Source organism: Meles meles, chromosome 1 (genome assembly GCF_922984935.1).
Source record: "Meles meles chromosome 1, mMelMel3.1 paternal haplotype, whole genome shotgun sequence".
Taxonomy (NCBI): domain Eukaryota; kingdom Metazoa; phylum Chordata; class Mammalia; order Carnivora; family Mustelidae; genus Meles; species Meles meles.
The window spans coordinates 60,601,409-60,621,561 of NC_060066.1; the positions used below are offsets into that span (position 1 = coordinate 60,601,409).

Consider the following 20,153-nt stretch of genomic DNA (forward strand, 5'->3'; position numbering starts at 1 on the left):
TCTTTTAGAACTTAGTATATTGTAAAAATAATAGTATATTAAAATGCAAAATTATTTATATTCTATTATGAAAAAGAGCATTTAGAAAATACAAGTAGGAATTGCTCTTCCTGTACTTTTGGATCAGGGGTTGGTAAACTCCAGCCCTGGGCCAAATCCAGTCTGCGGCCTGTTTTTGTATGGTCCATAAGCTAAGGTTGGACTTTTAACAATCATTGAAAAAAAAAAAAAGCCAACAGAAGAGTATTATTTTGTGATGTGTGAAAATTACATGAAATTCAGATTTCAGTAACCATAAATAAAGTTTTACTGGAGCACAGTGCATTCTCTCATTTATGTACTGTCTGTGGCCCCTTTCACACTCTTAACAGCAGTGCTGAGCAGGTGTGATGGAAACCGTGTGGCTTGCAAAGCCAGAAATATTTACTATCTGGCTCTTTCAGAAGAAGTTTGCTGACCTTAGGCTAGATTAATGGATAATAGAGTTTATGGAGTTATTTTATAAGTTGAAATTTAGGGAACTGTGTTTTCTGTATATCTAATTCTCTAAATAAATATTTTCTAATAATTTCCATTTATTTGTTCCTGCTGGTTCTCGTCTTTTCTTTTTTCTGGTAAAAGATGTATGTTTTATTTTAATTTCAATTAATTTCCTTCCTTTTAACTATTGATCAGTAAACACTATATATTGTCATATATTGTGATGGGAAGCACATGGATTTGAGAACTATTTCTTTGCAGAATAATCAGAAATTTGGGATAATTATATATTTCCTCCATATAGCTTGATTTGTGGGGAAAACTGTTACATTTGAAGTTGACTGTGATGGACTAAGTTTTTTTAAATAATTATTTCAAATGATTACATAAGCAACAGAATAGTATTCTCCCTGGATTTAGTTGACCCAATGAATCAATAATTGAATGTTTTTTTCCTAACTCAGCCGGAGTAAGTATTCTTAGGCAACTTTACCTCTTTAATTTGAATGTTGCTACTAGTTTAATTTTAAGATTCTATTACGTATTCTGTTTGAGAGCTCTCTTCTTGTCTCTTAGGAGAATTGATTTCATTTTTGTTTACAAATATAGAAATAGTTTTGCAGATGAATTTTTTCTCTTTGTAAATTTTGTGGTTTAATAGAAGTAAAAATAATATCAAACCAGAGCAAGAATAATGGAATTATGGCTGTCTTGTTCAAAGTTACCTAAAACATGAAGTTAAGAAGCAGCATGAAATATGTAGATACCTCTAGGGTGCTTAAACATGTCCTTTTTAATATAATATTTAGTTCCATTTGTAATACAGAAATTTATTTCAGCATGGGTCATCTGAGAGCTTTGTAGAAAATAGGTACCTGGTATGGCTCATTAACCCCTACTATTAACATTTCACTTATGAAAAAAGCTAGCTGAATGTAGCTAGATTTCCGTATTTTTCATTTTAGCATCTCATTCCTTTCACAGATTATTATTTTTTTTTAGATTTGTTTGTTTATCTGAGAGACGGGGGGCAGGAGGTGAGGGGCAGAGGGAGATGGAGAGAGAATCTTAAGCAGACTGAGTGCAGAGACAGATGTGGGGCTTAACCTCATGACCCTGACATCACGAGCTGAGCCGAGCTGAAACCAAGAGTCGGACACTTAACCTACTGCACCACCCAGGCACCCCTCCCAGGTCTTTTCATAATAAATTCTCTTTTTTATTATCCTACATTATCCTAGATGAAACGAGGATTGTGTCCTCACTTCAAAGAACATAGAAACATACACGGTCTCCATGACTACAGAATTTCTGAGTATTCACAAGTTGTGGTCTTACTCTTTTGTTGGTATATATACAAAGATAAATTGAATAAAAAACAGTATTAAGGTAGATTGGTAAGAGGATTTAAAACTTACAGGAACCCCAAACCTAAAGGAACTAGTAAAATTTATATACTATCACATAGAAAAGATTTTTTTCTGTATTAAACTGTAACATCAAGATGGATACATTCTAAATAATATCAATTGAACTTTATGTAAATAAAGTTTGAAATTCTACTTTTTTTTTGTTTTTACACCAGAATAAGAGTTATAATTCATACCATTTTTTAGGAATTAAAAAATATATTATGGCATTCTCTAAATCATTTGGGATTCCGACGAATAGTTTTTGTGTTCTCAAAGGTGGTTAATTTCATCCAGTTTGCTCAGGAATGTCAGAAGTACCCAATGAAGAGTTTTTAAAATAAATAAGCCATGGGATAGTGACAACATCTAAGAATGTTTTGGAAAATATTAAGTCTAGAATTTTAATGGATGTAAGTAACTGTCAGTTAAGTTGTAGTTATATTTGCAGTTACTCTCATGTCAAAAACTATTTCAAGTAGCTCAAGTAGTATTCTTACTGTATTTAGTTGGCTTAATTAATCAAAAAGTGATTTTAAAAAATCAGTACCTGCAATACTAGTCTTTCTTGGGATAGAATGAATGTTATTTGAAAAAAGGAGAGGAGTCTGTTTCTTCTAGTCATAGAGGTTTGGGGAATTCTGAATCAAGGAAAGTTTAGACATTTTATTTCTTTTTATTTATTTATTTTTTAAGATTTATTTATTTGAGAGAGAGATAGAGCAAGAGAGCAGGGGGAGAGACAGAGGGAGAGAATCTCAAGTAGACTCCCCACTGAACTTGGAGCTGGACACAGGGCTGGATCTCACCACCCAGAGGTCATGACCTAAGCTGATATCAAGAGTCAGATGCTTAACTATCTGAGCCACCCAGGTGCCCCTAAACATTTTATTCTTCTCAGAACTTTTACTTTTTAGTATTTATATATATTTTATTTTATTCTTTTTTGTATTCTATATACTACACACTTTTAAAAATTTGAATAGTAATACAAACATTGTGCCATACTGGCATTCCAGTACCCATTCTGCCCTTGTTGGTTTCATGCGTATCCTTTCAGGATCTTCTCTGGCTATAGATAAATATTTATTTTAAGAAAGTATCATTCTGTGACAGTATCCTCAATCTCTTTTTAAATTTGAAATCTACTTTAAGGATAATTTTATATTAGTATATGAAGAGCTACATCATCTTTTCTAACTTTAGTGTGAAAATTTAGGAAGGTTTAACAGTATGGGTCTATTCAATGCCTCAGGACATCTGTTATACTGTGGGTCATTTGTGTTACATTTACACACATTATGAACCCCACAGTATTATAATTTTGGCTTAAATAGTCTATGTGTCTTAAAGAAAGCAACAGAAAAATAGTCTTTCACATATATTCACAAATTTACTGTATCTCATACATTCATTCCTATCTGAAGATACAGGTTTCCATTTCGCTTTACTTCCCTTTAGCCTGAACTTTCTTTAGCATTTCTGGTAGTACAAATCTTCTGGCAGTGAATTCTTTTAATTCTCATTAACTGAAAATATCTTTATTTTGCATTCATTTTTGAAGGATATTTTCAGTGAATATAGAATTCTGAGTTGACAGCTTTTTTACTTCTAGCACTATAAAGATGTTCCACTGTCTTATAACTTACGTCTTAGGTCTTGTCTCATTTCTTTTTTCTCTTGGGAAGTCAGCCATTTAAAAAAATAAATAAATAAAAATAAACAAACACCTTAACTCACCAAAAAAGGGAAGTCAATTATCATTTGAATTATCATTCTCTGCATGCAATATCATTTTGGTTTTGATTAATTCAAGTATAATGCACCTTTTGTGGTTTTCTTTATATTAATATAGCTCATTGAACTTGTTGACTATGTAAATGTGTCTTTTACCAAGAGATTTTTTAGCTTTTTGTGTCTTTTAATATTTTTCTGCCTTCTTTTTTTCACTTCTCGCCATCTGTTAGACTTTTTAATATAATTTCTATTGATTAATCTTGACTCCTCTGTCATCCCCATTCTATTACTATATGTTGGATGATATGGAGAATAAAAAAATAAATATAATAAGTATGTTTTATAGTAGATTCAGAAGTAAGAAGTGCTGTGGACAAGTGGAAAAGTAGAGCAGAATAAAGAGAAGAAGATTGCAGTTTTAAATAGATCTTATTGAGAAAGTGAGGAAAAACTGTGGAGGAGAACAAGTGAGCTTTGAGGATGTCTGGGGGAGAAACAAGAGATCAGCCCTTGCTGGTCTAATTTTCTCCCTCCTAATCATTCATTCTCACATTGAGAGGACTACAGTAATAGAGTTTAGAGGTGGTCAGTCTGCCTTTGTTTGAAACCTGGTTCCACCTGAACAAGTTGCTTAACCTCTCTGTTCTTCTGTTTCCTCAGCTGTAAAATGGAAATAATAAGGATTTATGTAAGGATTATTGTAAGGATTAGATGAGTTGCTGTTTGTGCAATGCTGGCATATATAGTAAGTTAAACATTAGCTGTGCTTACTCCCTCAGTTCACAGCTATTACTGGACTCTTTAAGTGCTAATTACCATGCCAGTTACAAGACAGTACGACTACAGTGACTAAGACTCCCCTTTTCCCTGTGTATGAGCAGAACTCAGTCCCTTTATAGCCTTCCTAGAACACTGCTCCCAGAATAGTATGTGAATCATTTACTCTAAACTATTTGCTTTAGTAAAGAAATTACATGGCCTAATAGAGGGTTCACAGACATTTGCAGGGGAGTCCTGTTCTTCTTAAACTTGGGAAGTAAAAGAGTAGACTTATTTTGATTTTATTAGAATTACATTTTGATAAAACGAGTCAAATGACAACTAAGATTATAAGTTTAGCTCTTCATCTAGTTGACTTCATCATAAGTTCACCAGCACTGAAGTGTTCAGTTTCTGGCCAGAATTTCTTACGCATGCATGGGGTGACTTTGCTTCCTGAGAGATTACCATGGTCCTTCTCCTGTCAGTCTTGATCACCCTCTTGCTTTGGCATTCTCAGAGTCTTAAAATCTCAGATTACACTGCAGATTTCTCTTGTCTCAGAGAAGTGTCATCCTCTTCATATAAGGTTGTAGAGTCTTATTTGCAAGCCTTTTCTTTCCTTCTCTTGTGTGACTTTTTCGGGAGAATAACTAAAAGAATAATAAGTCAAATTTACTCAGGATGCATTCTTACTGTACTCCCATGTGGGTCTCAGATTTTCGGAATTCTCTGTGTTGCTTCCTCAAAAACTTCTGGAACCTTTTACACAATAGGTTTGAATGGCTTTTTGATTTTGCTTTACATCCTGTCTTATTAAGAATATGTGGAAGGGTTTCTCCAAATCACTAATGGCAGCAAGAGATTTTTTACTGTATTGAATTTACTACTTGTCTACATACCCCATTTTAAAACAAAAATAAAACTATTTTATGTGTGATCTTTTTTATATCCAAGTAAGTTCTGTATGTTGAGTTTCAGTAGTCTAATGTAATGGAGTAATCTTAATATCATGCCCAGTATCACCAAGTATTTTTCACCCTTGTTTGCTTGCATGCCTTTTCTCTCTCTCTCTTTCTCATCTCACCTCTCACTGAGATGAAAATGAGTAACTTCAACTGTTTTACTGTTCTCTTTTACCTTTGGGTTAGGTTTAGAATCTTAGGCAGTTTTAGACCATATAATTATCTCAGGTATTGTTCTTACCATGGCCTACTGCTCTTCTTAGTTTGGTGTTTCGTGGGAGGTTATTATTCATTAATTTCCCAGGCTTTTCCTTGGCTTCAGTTAGCATAACCTTGACCCACTTGCTTTCTTTATTTCCTTATTATTTGTTGACATTCTCACATTCTCTGGTCAAGATGCACTTCTTCAAAGATAAAAGAGTTACTGGCCTCCTACACTGTGGTTGACTGGTGGGTCATAAAATAGTCCTCAGAGATAGAACACAACCCCAAACATGTATATAAATGTCTTTAAAGACACAAGACAAAGACTTGTAGTTAAACTAACATTGTTCATTATTTTTGCATTAAATTTATTTGAAGGTTTATTTAGTTGGTTTTTACTGATTTTCGTAATATCTGAACTTATCAATGTATCTTCTGAACATTGCCTGATATTTTGAAGTACGTTGGCTTCTTGAATGATTGAGGAACCAAATGTTAGTTTTCCTAAAGAGCACAAAGTGGTCTCCCTGGGATGGTATGAACACTGACAGGGAATGCCCCCAAGCATGGGGATTGAAAGGCTAGAGATCTGCTAGCATAACTGCAGCTCTTTCGTGGACCTCCCCAGGCAGACATAATACTGAGGAGCTAGAGGCATGGTCCCTAGGTTATTAACAGGGAATAACAAAAAGCACAAGAGGAGCTCAAGCATCCTAGAGACATTGTGGGATGTTTAAGAAGGATGATGGATTAGTGGCCAAGGAAGAAAGAAGGCAAACTATTATGATTTCCTATTGTGCTCGCTTCGGCAGCACATATATTATGATTTCCTATTATAATCTGATACAGTGTGTAATTTTTCCAGGTTTATGTGGCCAGTGAAGGATTGAGCTGTCCCTCCAACCCAAGATTATATGTTTTCAAAGGTAGTGCTTTTTCTACTGCACTATGCTAACTCATGTAAACATATACTCTGGAAATAGTAAGATACCATGACAGACTAATTTAAGAGTCTCCTTAAAACCCATTTCGCTCATAGGAGAGAATTTGCAGTGTGGCTAAAATGCATTCTCAGGCGCCTGGGTGGCTCAGTGGGTTAAAGCCTCTGCCTTCGACTCAGGTCATGATCCTGGGATCCTGGGATCGAGCCCCGCGTTGGGCTCTCTGCTCAGCAGGGAGCCTGCTTCCACCTCTCTCTCTCTGCCTACTTGTGATCTCTGCCTGTCAAATAAATAAATAAATAAAATCTTTTAAAAAATGCATTCTCTTAGTCAAATTTTTTTTTTTTTTAAGATTTCATTTATTGATTTGAGAGAGAGAGGGTGTGTGCATGTAGGGGGAGGAGCAGGAGGAAAGGGAGAGAAAGAATCTCAAGCAGATTCCACACTGAGCATGGAGGCCAGCATAGGGCTCAATCTCAGTGACACTGAGATCATGACCTGAGCCGAAATTGAGAGTTGGATGCTTAACTGAATAAGTCCCCCAGCCACCCCTTAATCATAGTTTTAATAGGAATCATACTGAAAGGTTAGAACTGTTAGCCTTTCATACTATTACTCAACCTTTTTCCATGTATGATAGTCAGACTGCATATCAGAGTCCTATTTTTACCAGTATCGTCTTACTTGCTGCCATGATTGTGCCTCAGGTACAGGTATTTTGCCTGAAGCAAAAATAAAGAAGTTTTGATGTTCTCAACTTAGCGTACATCCTGGAATAAGACACAATCGACACTAACTTATTGATGAAAAGCATACCTCTATTATCTACAGGAAAAGAAGAACATGGATAATTGCAATACATAGTATTCCCCAGAGGATTTGTGCAGAAAAAATAAATTATTTAACATTACCTCTAAATAATTGTAATTAAAGGTAGAAGAGTGTTCTAAAGGTCCCAGATACTCTTTTGTTTTAGCAAAAGTTACTTTTTATACTGCAAAAGGATCCAGGTAGTTAATTAGGTCCTTTTCCCCATTTCTTTGAAAAGTAGTTTCAAGTCAGACGATGGTACTGGCTCCAAATGATCTGTATAATTCCAATAAATCATCTGGTGTGGATTATAATAAAATGTCAAAAGTGTATTACCAAGAGCAGAAGATGTTTTTAAGATCCTTAAAAGATTATTATCAATAATCTGATACTACTTGTATTGCTTGAATCTATCTGACAGCATATTTCCATGTGGCAGGTCCAGCTAATAAATTATATTTCCACTTTTAGCTTCTATGGAAGTCACCCCAAATTCTGCATTTTTAAAAAAATGATTGTGGAATATGAAACAAATGTTATCCATTTGTTTTATCCATTTGTTTAATTTTTATTGCAAGTGAGAGGATAAATATATTTTATAAAATAATTGATTAAATGTATTTATTCCTTGGTATACATGTTTGATGTTTAATTGAAATTTTTATGATATGTCGGAGCCAACATTTTCTTATAGAAATTCAACTCAAGATTTAGTATTGGGCAACAGTGGGAAAATGGGATTTAGTATGAAAATATTTGCTTTATGTAAACCTTTTTATGAATGTAGCTAATGCATAAGTGAAGTCAAGCTGTAAAAACAATTAGCTGGGAAAATGCCAAGTTAAGTTTTTTTATATCCCACTGAATATCTGTTAACTACACATGATTGTTATTATTAAACTATATGCAAATGTACAACTAGATTCACTTAGGTTCAGGTAAAAAAGACTAAGTACTAGAAATATGCAATAAGTATAATTACCATTTACATCTCCAAACAAAGCACATTAATCTTTCTGCAGTACCGCTGATGTAATGTCTCCTTACTTTGGGGAGTATTTGAAGTGGGCAAGCTTCCAAAGTTGATAGTGAATTCTGATCAGCAAAGGCACTGGAATAGATGTCTGGGTTGGACATTGTAACAAAGCAAACAATTTCTAAAGCTCTTGGAAGATTCTACACAGTCATCCACTGGAAGCTCTTATTCTAGACATTACAAAATTAATTTATTCAAAAAGGCTGTGAAACTTCTTCTAAAAATATAATCTGATATGTTTGTATTTTTTTAAAGGCATATACTTTTGAGCTAAGTTAATGAGGAACAAGAACATTTAAAATATTTTCTAGAACCAATTTCAGAAACCATTTTGTTGTTTAAAGGACTTGAGAGATTCTCTCTCCTAGTTTTTCACAGAACATTCTCTGCCCTTAACCAAAGATGATCTGTTGATAGAATTGAATAATGAGAATCTTCTTACAAGTCAAAGAAAAAATGAGCCATATTTCCTATAATTTCCTCAAATTTTTTTACCTTTTGGCCTTCCACACCTATAGTTTTCTTAAATTTTTAAGAATCTGCCGTTAGACTACTAGCATGTAGTATTTAGTGAATACATATTAAAAACAAAATTGTATTTCTTTAAAACATTTTACTAATTTTCTTGTTGTTGTTGTTGTTTTAAAGATTTTATTTATTTGACAGAGATCACAAGTAGGCAGAGGGGCAGGCAGAGAGAGAGCAAGGGGGAAGCATGCTTCCTGCTGAGCAGAGAGCCCGATATGGGACTCGATCCCAGGACCCTGAGATCACGACCTGAGCTGAAGGCAGAGGCTTTAACCCACTGAGCCACCTAGGTGCCCTTTTTTTACTAATGTTTTTGAGGTGGAGAGTGCACTTCAAATGCACACATACACCTATATAGATTTGAAAATACACAGATATAATGTGATATCATGAAAAATATAGTAATTTTTTTCTGCTTTGCCACTGGAATAAGATTCAGAAAGTTGATACAGACAAAAATCTTTCCTATCACTGATGAGTCTTAGAGGACTAAGTCCTCTTACCTGAAGTGCTTATATCTAGTAGTTGGAACTTAAATCCAATTGATATTTTCCTCTATTCACACCCTCTCTTAGTGCTTATTTACTCCAAGTTTTTAAAAAGTACTTAATAAACATTTTTAATTGTATTTTTTAATGTTAAATAATCTTTATTACATTCAAGATAAAAAGCTTTTAGCAGATTAAGCAAGTAACCTATAGAACACAGACTCTTAACTAAGGCATAATGCCCAAAACAGCGTGTCCCAACGAGTGTTTCATAGGACACTCATGGTAGTTCACTAAACAGGGCACTTTGTTACCAAAAATATTTAGGAACTGTATAGTATATTTTTCTCTTGAAGACATTACAATACAAACAAAGCCTGTGAGAAGGCAAATTCAATTTAGTTATCTTATACCTATGTTAATAGATACCATGAAAATTAATTATTTATCCAGCACAGGAAGTTTGAGAAGGAATAACAAAATAAGTCTGAGGGAGGAAAATGAATGCAGAAATAGTTTAATTAGAAAACAGAAAAAGAATAGGAAAAAATATGCAGAATCCAATATCTTGTACTTAGGAAAACCCAAGAAAATACTTAAATATGTAATCTAATCAAATGTAATCTAATCAAATCAAGCAAATGTGAACACAAAGCACAAATATACAAAATACAGTCTGATGATGAGAGGCCTGACACACAGGAAATGAAAATTCTCATAAAGGACTACTTTGTTCAACTCATGGAAAATGATTTCAGAACATGGGCAAACTGGGTGATTTTGTAGGAAAATATAAAAAACCCAAAAAGATCCATTGCTATAGAACTAAAAGGACAAGTAGTCATTTAGCTAGTTACCATTAGTTCCCCCTACCACCCTGAAGAAAAGTACTTGGACTAGATGGTATCACAGAGAAATTTTATTGAACCTTTGAAAAGTAGGAAACACATTATTTTGGGCAATCAAAACTAGTCTTACTGTCTAGCTCAACAATGGCAGTTTAAAAAAAAAGAAGAAGGACTAGAGCTTCTTATCAGTATTATTTATAAAATATCAATGGAAAAAATCCTAATTGAAATACTGGCAAACAGAATTTGGCAATTCATTGAAAGAAAAACCAGCATAACCAAGTGGGGTTTATTCCAGGAATGCAAAATTTTTCACTATTAGAAAATAGGTTGATAAAGAACACCTTATTAAGAGATGAAAAGTAAAAATTGTTAACTACACAGGCGCTGGAAAGATAAAGATTCATTCTTGACTTTGAAAACCCAATATTACAGGGGCGCCTGGGTGGCTCAGTGGGTTAAGCTGCTGCCTTCGGCTCAGGTCATGATCTCAGGGTCCTGGGATCGAGTCCCGCATCGGGCTCTCTGCTCAACGGAGAGCCTGCTTACCTTCCTCTCTCTCTGCCTGCCTCTCTTGTGATTTCTCTCTGTCAAATAAATAAATAAAATCTTAAAAAAAAAAAAGAAAACCCAATATTACGAAAATGGCTATATGCTGTCTCCACAGGGCCTTGGCACTTGCTGTCCCATTTGCTTGGAACATTTTTTTCCCCTCCAGGCTTTCGTATGCCAGGAATTCTCACTCCATTTACCTCTTTATTCAAACATCACTTCCTAAAGGATCTCTTCTTACTGTTTCTTACTCTGCTGTACTTCTCTTCTAACCCATCTTACATTGATACTGTTTTTATTCATTGATTGATTGTCTCCTGAGGGCAGTCCACCATCCCAAGGGACTAAAACAGTCCATGGGATGAATTAGGCCCTTAATAAATATTCATTGCATTAATTTAATTCACATACCCCCTGGCACTCAAACAAGAGCAAGAAGAAGAGCAGGTCATTAATTTCCAAGAGCACAAAAGGGAGGGGTGCTTCTTATTCCCTTGTCCCTGTCCTGCTTGCCCTCTTCTTCCCCCCCGCTGGATAGCCTAATTTCTGGGAGTCTGCCAAAAATGTAAATAGGAATATGTGAGATCACCTAGGAAGACTGTTTTGTCTATGAGAAGATTGAACTCTAGGGAGGATCAACATTTTTTTTAATTGAGGCAAAATTCACAACAAAATTTACCACTTTTACTATTTTAAAGTATACAATTCTGTATGCTGTGAATTACTGCATTCACATTGTTGTACAACGATCACCACTATCTAATTCCAGAACATTTCATCACCCTTAAAAGAAACTTAACAGCTACTCTCCATTTTCTCCCTTCCCAGCCCCTGGCAACCACTAATCTCCTTTTGTCTCTAATCTAAATGGAATTATTCAATACGTAGCCTTTTATGTCTGGCTTTCACTTAGCATAAGTTTTTCCGAGTTCATCCACATTATACTGCGTATCAGTACTTCATTGCTGTGTATGGATATACTGTAGTATATCTGTTCATCAGTTGCTGGACCTTTGGTTTATTTCCACTTTCTGGCTGTTATGGGTAATTCTGTGAACATTTGTGTACATATTTTTGTTTAAGTGCCTTTTAAAAAAATTTACTTATTTTTTTGAGAGAGAGAGAGTGGCGGGGAGGGTCGGGGGAGAAAGAGAGAGAGACACTCAAGTATGCTCCAGGACCTGAGGAAAAATCAAGAGTCAGACACACTTAACCAACTGAGTCCCCCAGACACCCTTCAGTGCCTTTTAAAAATTATATATATATATATATATATGAATGGTGTTGTTGGGTCATATGGTAGTTCTATTTAACGTTTTAAGGAAGGGCCAGACTGTTTTCCACAGTGGCTGCATGACTATGGCCATCCTAGGGGCTGTGCGGTAGTATGTCATTGTGCTTTTGGTCTGTAGTTCCCTAATGGGCTTCAAAATGTTGAGAGAGGAGACAAAGAACGAGAGAGAGGAGTGAGACTGTAACCAACATGTTCTCCTAGACTTAAAATGCCCCCAAGAATTCTCTTTGGTAATCAATATGACCTTTGGTTTCTTCCTTAAAAAATATTATTTATATATTTATTTATTTGAGAGAGAGAAAGAGCACAAGTGAGGTGAAAGGCAGAGGGAGAAGCAGACTCCCCACCCAGTGCAGGACTTGATCCCAGAACCCTGGGATCATGACCTGAGCAAAAGGCAGATGCTTAACTGACTGAGCCACCCAGGTGCCCTGTGACCGTTGGTTTCTTATGTCTACTTTGACTTAAATGCCAAGTCTAGCATGAACTTTCCATAGTTTATAGTTAGAATCTCTGCAGGTTATGGTGCTCATTTATGTAGTTTGTCCATAGACAGCATAGTGTAGAGGTTAAGATCATGGGCTCTGGAGTGAGACTGCTTGGGTTTAAATGTTAGCTCAAGGAGGGGTGGCCTTCGGCAAGTTAAGTATCTCTTTCTCATTTCCTGTGTGTAAAATGAAGTTGGGCTTGTCATGGGGACTGGGATTGGTATGCAGTGCTTGGAATAGTGCCTGACACATTGTAAGTGCTTTGTATGTTTTTGTTGTAATTGTCATAATGGTGATGCTGATGTTGATGATGGTGATGATGATTTATCTAGGTATCCATTTAGGAAAGGTGCTTGGATAGGTTTATGCTGGATCAAAGTGTAGGATTGAGAGTGGTGATTATGTATTTACAAACTGGGGCTCTTTGATAACATGCTATGTTTTCCATACTTTTATTGTGGTACTAGTATCAGTGACACAGTACAGATTATTTACTCTTGTGGATTATAGTCTATACACAGTCTACTAATTTATCAAATTTACATTTGGAACACAGATTTAGATGTGTTATTTGGATGGGGACTAGACTTTTTCAGTTAATTTTTTTCTCCTCCTCCTCCCCCTCCTTCTCTGCCTTCCCCTACTCTCCCTTCTCCTCCCCCTCCCCTTCCTCCTTTCTTCTTCTTCTTCTTCTTCTCCTTTTTCTCTTCCTCCTCTTCCTCCTCCTCTTCCTTCTTCTCCTTCTTTTTGGTTTATACTCTAGTATAACCATATTATTTTTAAAAATTTTAAATTATGAAAGATATAATCATTTATAATTCCATCACTTCAGTGCATCCAATCCTAATTTTTAGTACATATCTTTTTGTATTTTCCTCTGGGCATTTTAAACATAATTATAATAATTCTACAAACAGAATAGACTATCCCTACCCTCCTTTAAAGCTTATTTCAGCTGCCCTATGAATCTTTTTAATAGGTCCTAATTTTTGAAATTCCTCAACACTTAACATTTAGATTCCATAAAAGATATATTTCCAAAATTTATAGATGTGAATAGAGAAAGAACCCTCTCCTATCTAGACATTTTATATACATACAAACTTGAAAGTGTGCCAAGGACTATTTTATAGCTTTATGATAAAACCTATTATTTTTCTATAGCAACTATAAAGAATGCTCAGCAGTGCCAAAATGTGTACAAAGAGTCAAAAATAATCAACATGTCATTTGAATTCTAAGTTTTGGCCTTGAGAGGTCTTTAAATATATATTCTGCAAATACTTTACAGATAAGTAAATGGAGATAGAAAGATTAAGTGACATTTCTGTTTTCAGTCAATGTTAGAAATAAACACAGAAATCCAAAGGTTCTCCTTACTAGATGAGAAGATAACTTGTTCATATATTTTAGTACATAAACCTGTAGACGAGATATGAATGCTTAAGCTGGGTTGAGATTTATGAATAATGCTATCAAATAAAGTGAGGCAATTATTTTTCAATTTTTAAAAGTTCTCATGTTATTTGGAATATGTCTTTTTCACCTTGTAAAAATGATACTTAAGAAAGTGGTGATGTTGGAGAATAAGGCAGTCACCGAATGGTAGGGAGGACACATGGCTTTTAGTTGTTCAGAAACTCATACGAGGGGAGTCTGCAAAGAGTGCATTACTGAAGTAACTTTAGGGAGGATGGCAAGGATAGATAGTAAGGAAACCTGTTCCAACTGAAAATCAAATAGAAGTATAAAAATATGACTATATACATTCTTATAAGAATACTTATATAAGAATGTAAAAATCTTCCCTTAACTCAAAAATCAAAAGAAGACTGTATAAGGAGTGTCAGGTGTTAATTCAAAGGAACCAAATATATATCCTTTCTTTATTGCTGTATTGACTTGTGATGTCTTGAAGATAGGCCAAATCTAAAGACCTTTTTTTTTGGATCTGGAGAAAGGGAAGATTTTATTTTATTTTATTTGAAATTTTGTTTATCTTTTGTAAGACTTCCAGTGGACAGAAGGCAAAGAGGCATGGGAGGGGAAAAGGCCTTACAAGCAGCCTTTATAAAATTTAGACTATAAGCAGTGTGGCACCCGATGCCCATTATTCTGACTTTTCACCGAATGATAAGTTACTCACTGTGTCTCTTTTTTGATCCCGTTTGGCTTGACATACCATAAAAACATAAGATTTCATTATGGAGCTCTCGTTGTTTCAGCAGCTATTAAGTAAAATGCCTCTGAGGTCTATCAGTGGACCTTGGATTTAGAAAGAACTCTTGCTTTAGATTCTCTAGCCTTCCAAGGACATAGCCCATTTAATAAACACATGAGAACACAAAAATAGAAGAGGATAAAGCAGATTTTTAGGGAACAACTTTAAAGTTTCCTGAGCTCTGAAGTTAAAAGACTTCAGTTTGACTCCTCACACCTATGTTGGGGACGTTTGTTACCTCTCATGGTGACCATGGGACATCTGTCTCACCCGGTTGCTGTGAGGTTAAATGAGAGAGAGAGATAGGAAACCTAAACATGGTGCTATTGGAATGTACGTGGTCCCTTGCTTGTGTAGAGGCTGAGGTCACCCTCCCGCCTTCTTCTAAGTTGTATTGTGGGCTCTAGTGAACACTGGTTCTTAGGCTTTTAGTATGAAAGACTCCCCAGGGAATCTTACTAAGGTGAAGGTTCTTGTTCGTCCCCAGAGCAGCATTCAGCAGATCAGGGATGGGGCACAGGAATATACATTTTTAATAAGCACTGGGGATAATTCTGATGAGTGGGATCACACTTTGCAAAATACATTTTGGAGGAGGCCCTTTGAACCTGAAACTCTAATAGCCTGGATGGGTAAGTTTTCACGGCCCATCTTTTAACAGTAATACTGGAAATGAAACGTTGTCCACAAAATTCCCATTGAGAAAAATCATTCAAGAATAACAGTGTAAGATTAGGTAAATACCTGTTAATTTTTAGAAATATGAATATCACTTGTTAAAAGTACCTTCCCAAAAATGAGCTTAATGTTTGAAATAAATATAGAAAAGAACTTCTCTTTAGCACACATCAACCTTCAACAAACTTTGAGTGTTTCTTTAGTAAAGGAAACAATTATTTAGAGACCAGGACCTAACATCCAAAGAGACTTTCTGCATCATCTCTCCTCAAGTTGAGTCTGGGTGCCATTATTGAGGGTACTCTGGCTAATCTTAATTGTCATGATGATGTGAGGAGATGTGGTATATTAGGTGATAAACCACAAGGGGTAAATATCAAGAATCATTGTTAAGTTAGAGGATGGAATGAAACTAGAACAAAACAAGTCAGGCATTTGGTCTTGGTATTTCCTGTTGTTAGAGCTAGAATAGTTTACTTTTTCTGTTAAAATACAACAAACCTAATTTTTCTTCTGATAGTTATACAGTATAATACACACATACATATGTACCCACATGCATACACATATGCATACATAGAGCCGTATTTGAGGGCTATTAAGGAAGAGGCCCCAAGGGCTCTTTAGTATGCAATTAATATTTTGGTCAGAAAATCAGCAGATTGTTTCAGTATGGCTATGTGTTATGACATCATATTCCAGTAAAGTCATAATGAACAGAAATTTTGTTTGTCTCTGTGGCAAACCAAAATGAGTTTTGTAATTGTCAGCAGGCCTTAGTGATTATAGTGGCGCCCACTCCCTCTACTGTAGTTAAAGGTCTGTTAGCATTCCAGTTGTGGGCCTCTGTTTTCAGAAGTGTATAATTAATTGTAAACATTTGCTCTATGGTGAAAGCTTGCCATAGAAGATCTTAGTACAGGAGTAAATTTTTGATTTCAGGTTGTCTGTTTTAAAGTTTTATAGTGTAACAAGTCACAAATATGCACAGAATTCTGTGTAGGAGGAAAATTGAATTTTTTGGTATACAAATGAAGATAACCTGCATTTATTATATTAGTCTGTTAATATATCTGCATTAAGGGGATCTAAAATAATAGGAAAGTATGCTTAGGAATGCAGTAGGAAGTTGTGCACCTCAGTGTACTACTTGTTGTAATCAAAGAGCAAAACAGATTGTGGTTTTTAATGCTTTTTTAGTCTTTGCATATTAAAAGTCTTTAACCATAAGTGATTTTTTCTTCCTTTAACTTTTTTATATTTGCCTACTAAAAATGAGAACATATGATATAATAAAACACATTTAAAATACTTTATCTTAAAACAAAGTAATAGTAATTGTGGGCCAAGAAAGTTGACTTTAAGAATTTAAAACAGTGACTGTTTCTTTTTTTCATACTCTGGATTTCTCCACAATGTTTGACACTATTGATTTCCCTGACATTGTACGGTAATTTCTTTTCTAACTCTGACCCTCTTTCATCTCCTTCACTGCCGTCTATTATTTCCCCTGCCTTTTGATCATGGGCCTCAATCAGATCCCCGCCTTAGGCTCTCTTTTTTGGTTCCTTTACACATACCCTTTCCAGGTGCTTACCCACTCACATGGTTTCACTTATTGCCTCCCAAATCTGCATCTTCAGTGCTAATGTACCTTTCTAGTCCTTTACCTTCTGTAAACCTTCCCTAATTAGTCCCATCTGCCTGATAAATTCTTGTACGATGGGCTGTGTCCAGTTTATCTTAGAGTGAATATGGAACATTGCTCTTTGGTTGTCCAGTAATCATCCAGAACTCAGTAGGACTTCAGTTAGACTTCTCTTTGCTTGGAACAGACATTTTTCAGCACTTGAGTGATTTTAACTTAATTTTTTGGCATTACATTGTAAATCCACTATTGCATCAAAGTTGATCCTTTTTAGTTTTGTTAAATTGCCCAATTCAGTGTCTTAATTCTCAGTCATCATTTTACTTGACCTGTGAGTATAATTTGACACAGTTGAGCACTCCCTTCTCCTAGAAAGACTTTTTCCCCTCTGGTTTTTAGGAAGGACACTGTTCTTGCCTGGTTTTTCTCCTGTTATTCCTTCCCACAGAGTTCTCATTGTCTTGTGGCTTTTAAGATTTTATTTATTTTTGCGAAAGAGAGAATGAGTATGAGCTGGGTGGGGGGCAGAGGAAGAAGCAGACTCCCCACTGAGCAAGGAGTCTGATGTGGGACTTGACCCTGGGACCCTGGGATCATGACCTGAGCCAAAGGCAGACATTTAACCGACTAAGCTACTTGGGTGCCCCTGTCTGTGGCCCTAGATTCCATATATATTGATGATTCCAAAATTTTTTCTTCATTTTCGACCTCTTTCCTGGAATCCAGACTCAGAAATCTGACTATTCATTTGATATCTCCACTTGGATGTCTAAACAGGCTGAATAATTTAACACTTCCAAACCAGAACTGCTGATACCCATGCCCAATAATCAAATCCTTCTGCAGTCTTCACCAGTTCATTGTACGCCTACTCTGTCTTCCACTTGTTCAGCTCAGAAACCCTGGGGTCATCCTCGACTCCTCTCATTTTCCGTAACTAATCCTTGGGTAAACCCTATCAGTTCTGCTTTTTTGTTTGTTTGTTTGTTTAAAGATTTTATTTAGAGAGAGTGCAGATGCACAGGGGTGGGTATGGGCAGAGGGAGAGGGAGTGAGAGGATCTGGAACAGACTCCCTGATGAGCACAGAAACCAACGATGGGCTCAGTCCCATGACCCTGAGATCATGACCTGAGCTGAAATCAAAAGTCTGATGCTCAATCAACTGAGCCACCCAGACAGCCCTCCACCATCAGCTCTACTTTTGAAATTCATTCAGAATCCAACTGCTCCCCTTTGTTGCACTGCTGCCACCCTAGTACAGGCCCCTGTTGCTTTTCTCCTATATCATTGTGATAGTCTCCTGATAGATCTCCTTGCTTCCATTATCATTTGCCTACAGTCTATTATCAACATAATCATCAGGTGATCCTTCCAAAATGCAAGTGAGATATGTCACTTCTCTTCCAAACCTTCTAGTGGCTGGCCATTTCACTCAGGGCAAAAGTCAAATCTCTACGATAATTTCTAAGTAAGGCCCTATGGTATCTGGCTACTTCTTTTCATTTCTTAACTTTTCTTTCCTTATCCCTCCACTGTAGCCAGATAGGCATCTTCTGAATTACTTGAATGTGCTTGGCACACTGCTGCCCCAGGGCTTTTGCACTTGCTGTTTTCTCTGCCACAAGTGCACTATTCCAGATATCTGGGTGGCTTCCTCCCTCATTTATTTTAGGCCTTTACACAGTTGCCATCTTCTCAGTGAGACCTTCCCTGGTCACCCTGTCTAAAACCCACTTCCCTGACAGTTCTGACCTTTCCTTTTTCTGTTTAACTTAGATCTCTAACATACTAGATATTCTGCATATTACCTTATATATTATCTGTCTTACCCAGTACAATGTGTTTTTGTTCATTGTCATATTCCCTTGTCATAAAGAATGTCCTCCATAAGTAATTGTTCAATTAATGAATTGTATTATATATCCTCTTATTTTTTTCTTAATTTCTTCTAGTTCTTTCTTCATTCAGCCCTTTTATCCCTTCATATTTACATCACTGCTGCTTTCTAATTGTAACTCCATCAGTTGTTGAACACAAAACTGCTAAAAATGTTTTCTTTAAATATATTTTATTATGATATTGCTTATCTGCTTAAGAATTGGCTTATGTTCCCATTCTCTCTTATGTTCAGTCTGGTCTTCTTGTTACTTGGCAAAGAACTTATTCCTTTGGAATGGAGTAGTAGCTCCATCTCTCTTCCCCTCCCATGTCTAGCCATAACTGTCTTCTGCTGAAGTCACCATCCTCTGCATGTTGTCCCCCAAGTGGGCTTACCAGTCTCCTGCCTCTGTTGTGGCCCCCTTCAGCACCAGACCACTCGGCTCACATCTCTCAAGATCTAGCTGAAAACCTCTACTTAAAGTTTTCTGTGATATAATTGAATAATTTCTATTATATTATATTTAGTATTATTTTCTATAATTGCTTTTCATGGAGAAATATGTCTATAGCTATATTGACTCATATTTTGTCTTTTATAAATACATTCATGAGGTTAATACTTGGTTGGGTGAGTAAGAGAGTATATAGTACCTTATATGGTTGCTATCATTTTCAAGAAAACAAATCTTACTCATAATTACTGAACTAACATTAATATTTTAATTTTCTTATCTTAGGTATCATTGCCCAATGCCCAAGATCTTTTATGTTCAGCTGACTGTAGGAAATAATGAATTTTTTGGGGAAGGAAAGACTCGACAAGCCGCTAGACACAATGCTGCAATGAAAGCCCTTCAAGCACTGCAGAATGAACCTATTCCGGAAAAGTCACCTCAGGTATGTTGCCGCTACATGTGACAGTCTCTTCCTTATAGTTCCCCAGTGAGATTATTGACAAGACAACTAAATGTGTTTCTAAAAATAAAAAGAAATAATCTGTTCTGATAGGAAAGAATATTAGAATGGTGACCTGCTATGATTTCCTTCTCAGATCACCTGTCTACTGTACCAGACTCATGTGTTCCTGCTACGATGACCTTACCTTTGAGAACTTTGGTCCACCTATGGATTTTACTTCTCAGGCAGCACAGTATTTGGGGACGTGAACAAGCTTGAGAAGTTGC

General features: G+C 35.9%; 1 protein-coding gene across 11 annotated transcripts in view; it reads left to right on the plus strand.

The window, feature by feature from the left end:
- STAU2 (staufen double-stranded RNA binding protein 2) overlaps nucleotides 1-20,153 on the plus strand; it is a 320,763-nt gene that overhangs the window by 105,245 nt on the left and 195,365 nt on the right. For all 11 annotated transcript variants that reach the window (XM_046010474.1, XM_046010473.1, XM_046010477.1 and 8 more), the window contains one exon: nucleotides 19,707-19,866. In XM_046010474.1, the coding sequence (XP_045866430.1) occupies nucleotides 19,707-19,866 (160 nt within the window). The remainder of the gene's footprint in view (nucleotides 1-19,706; nucleotides 19,867-20,153) is intronic.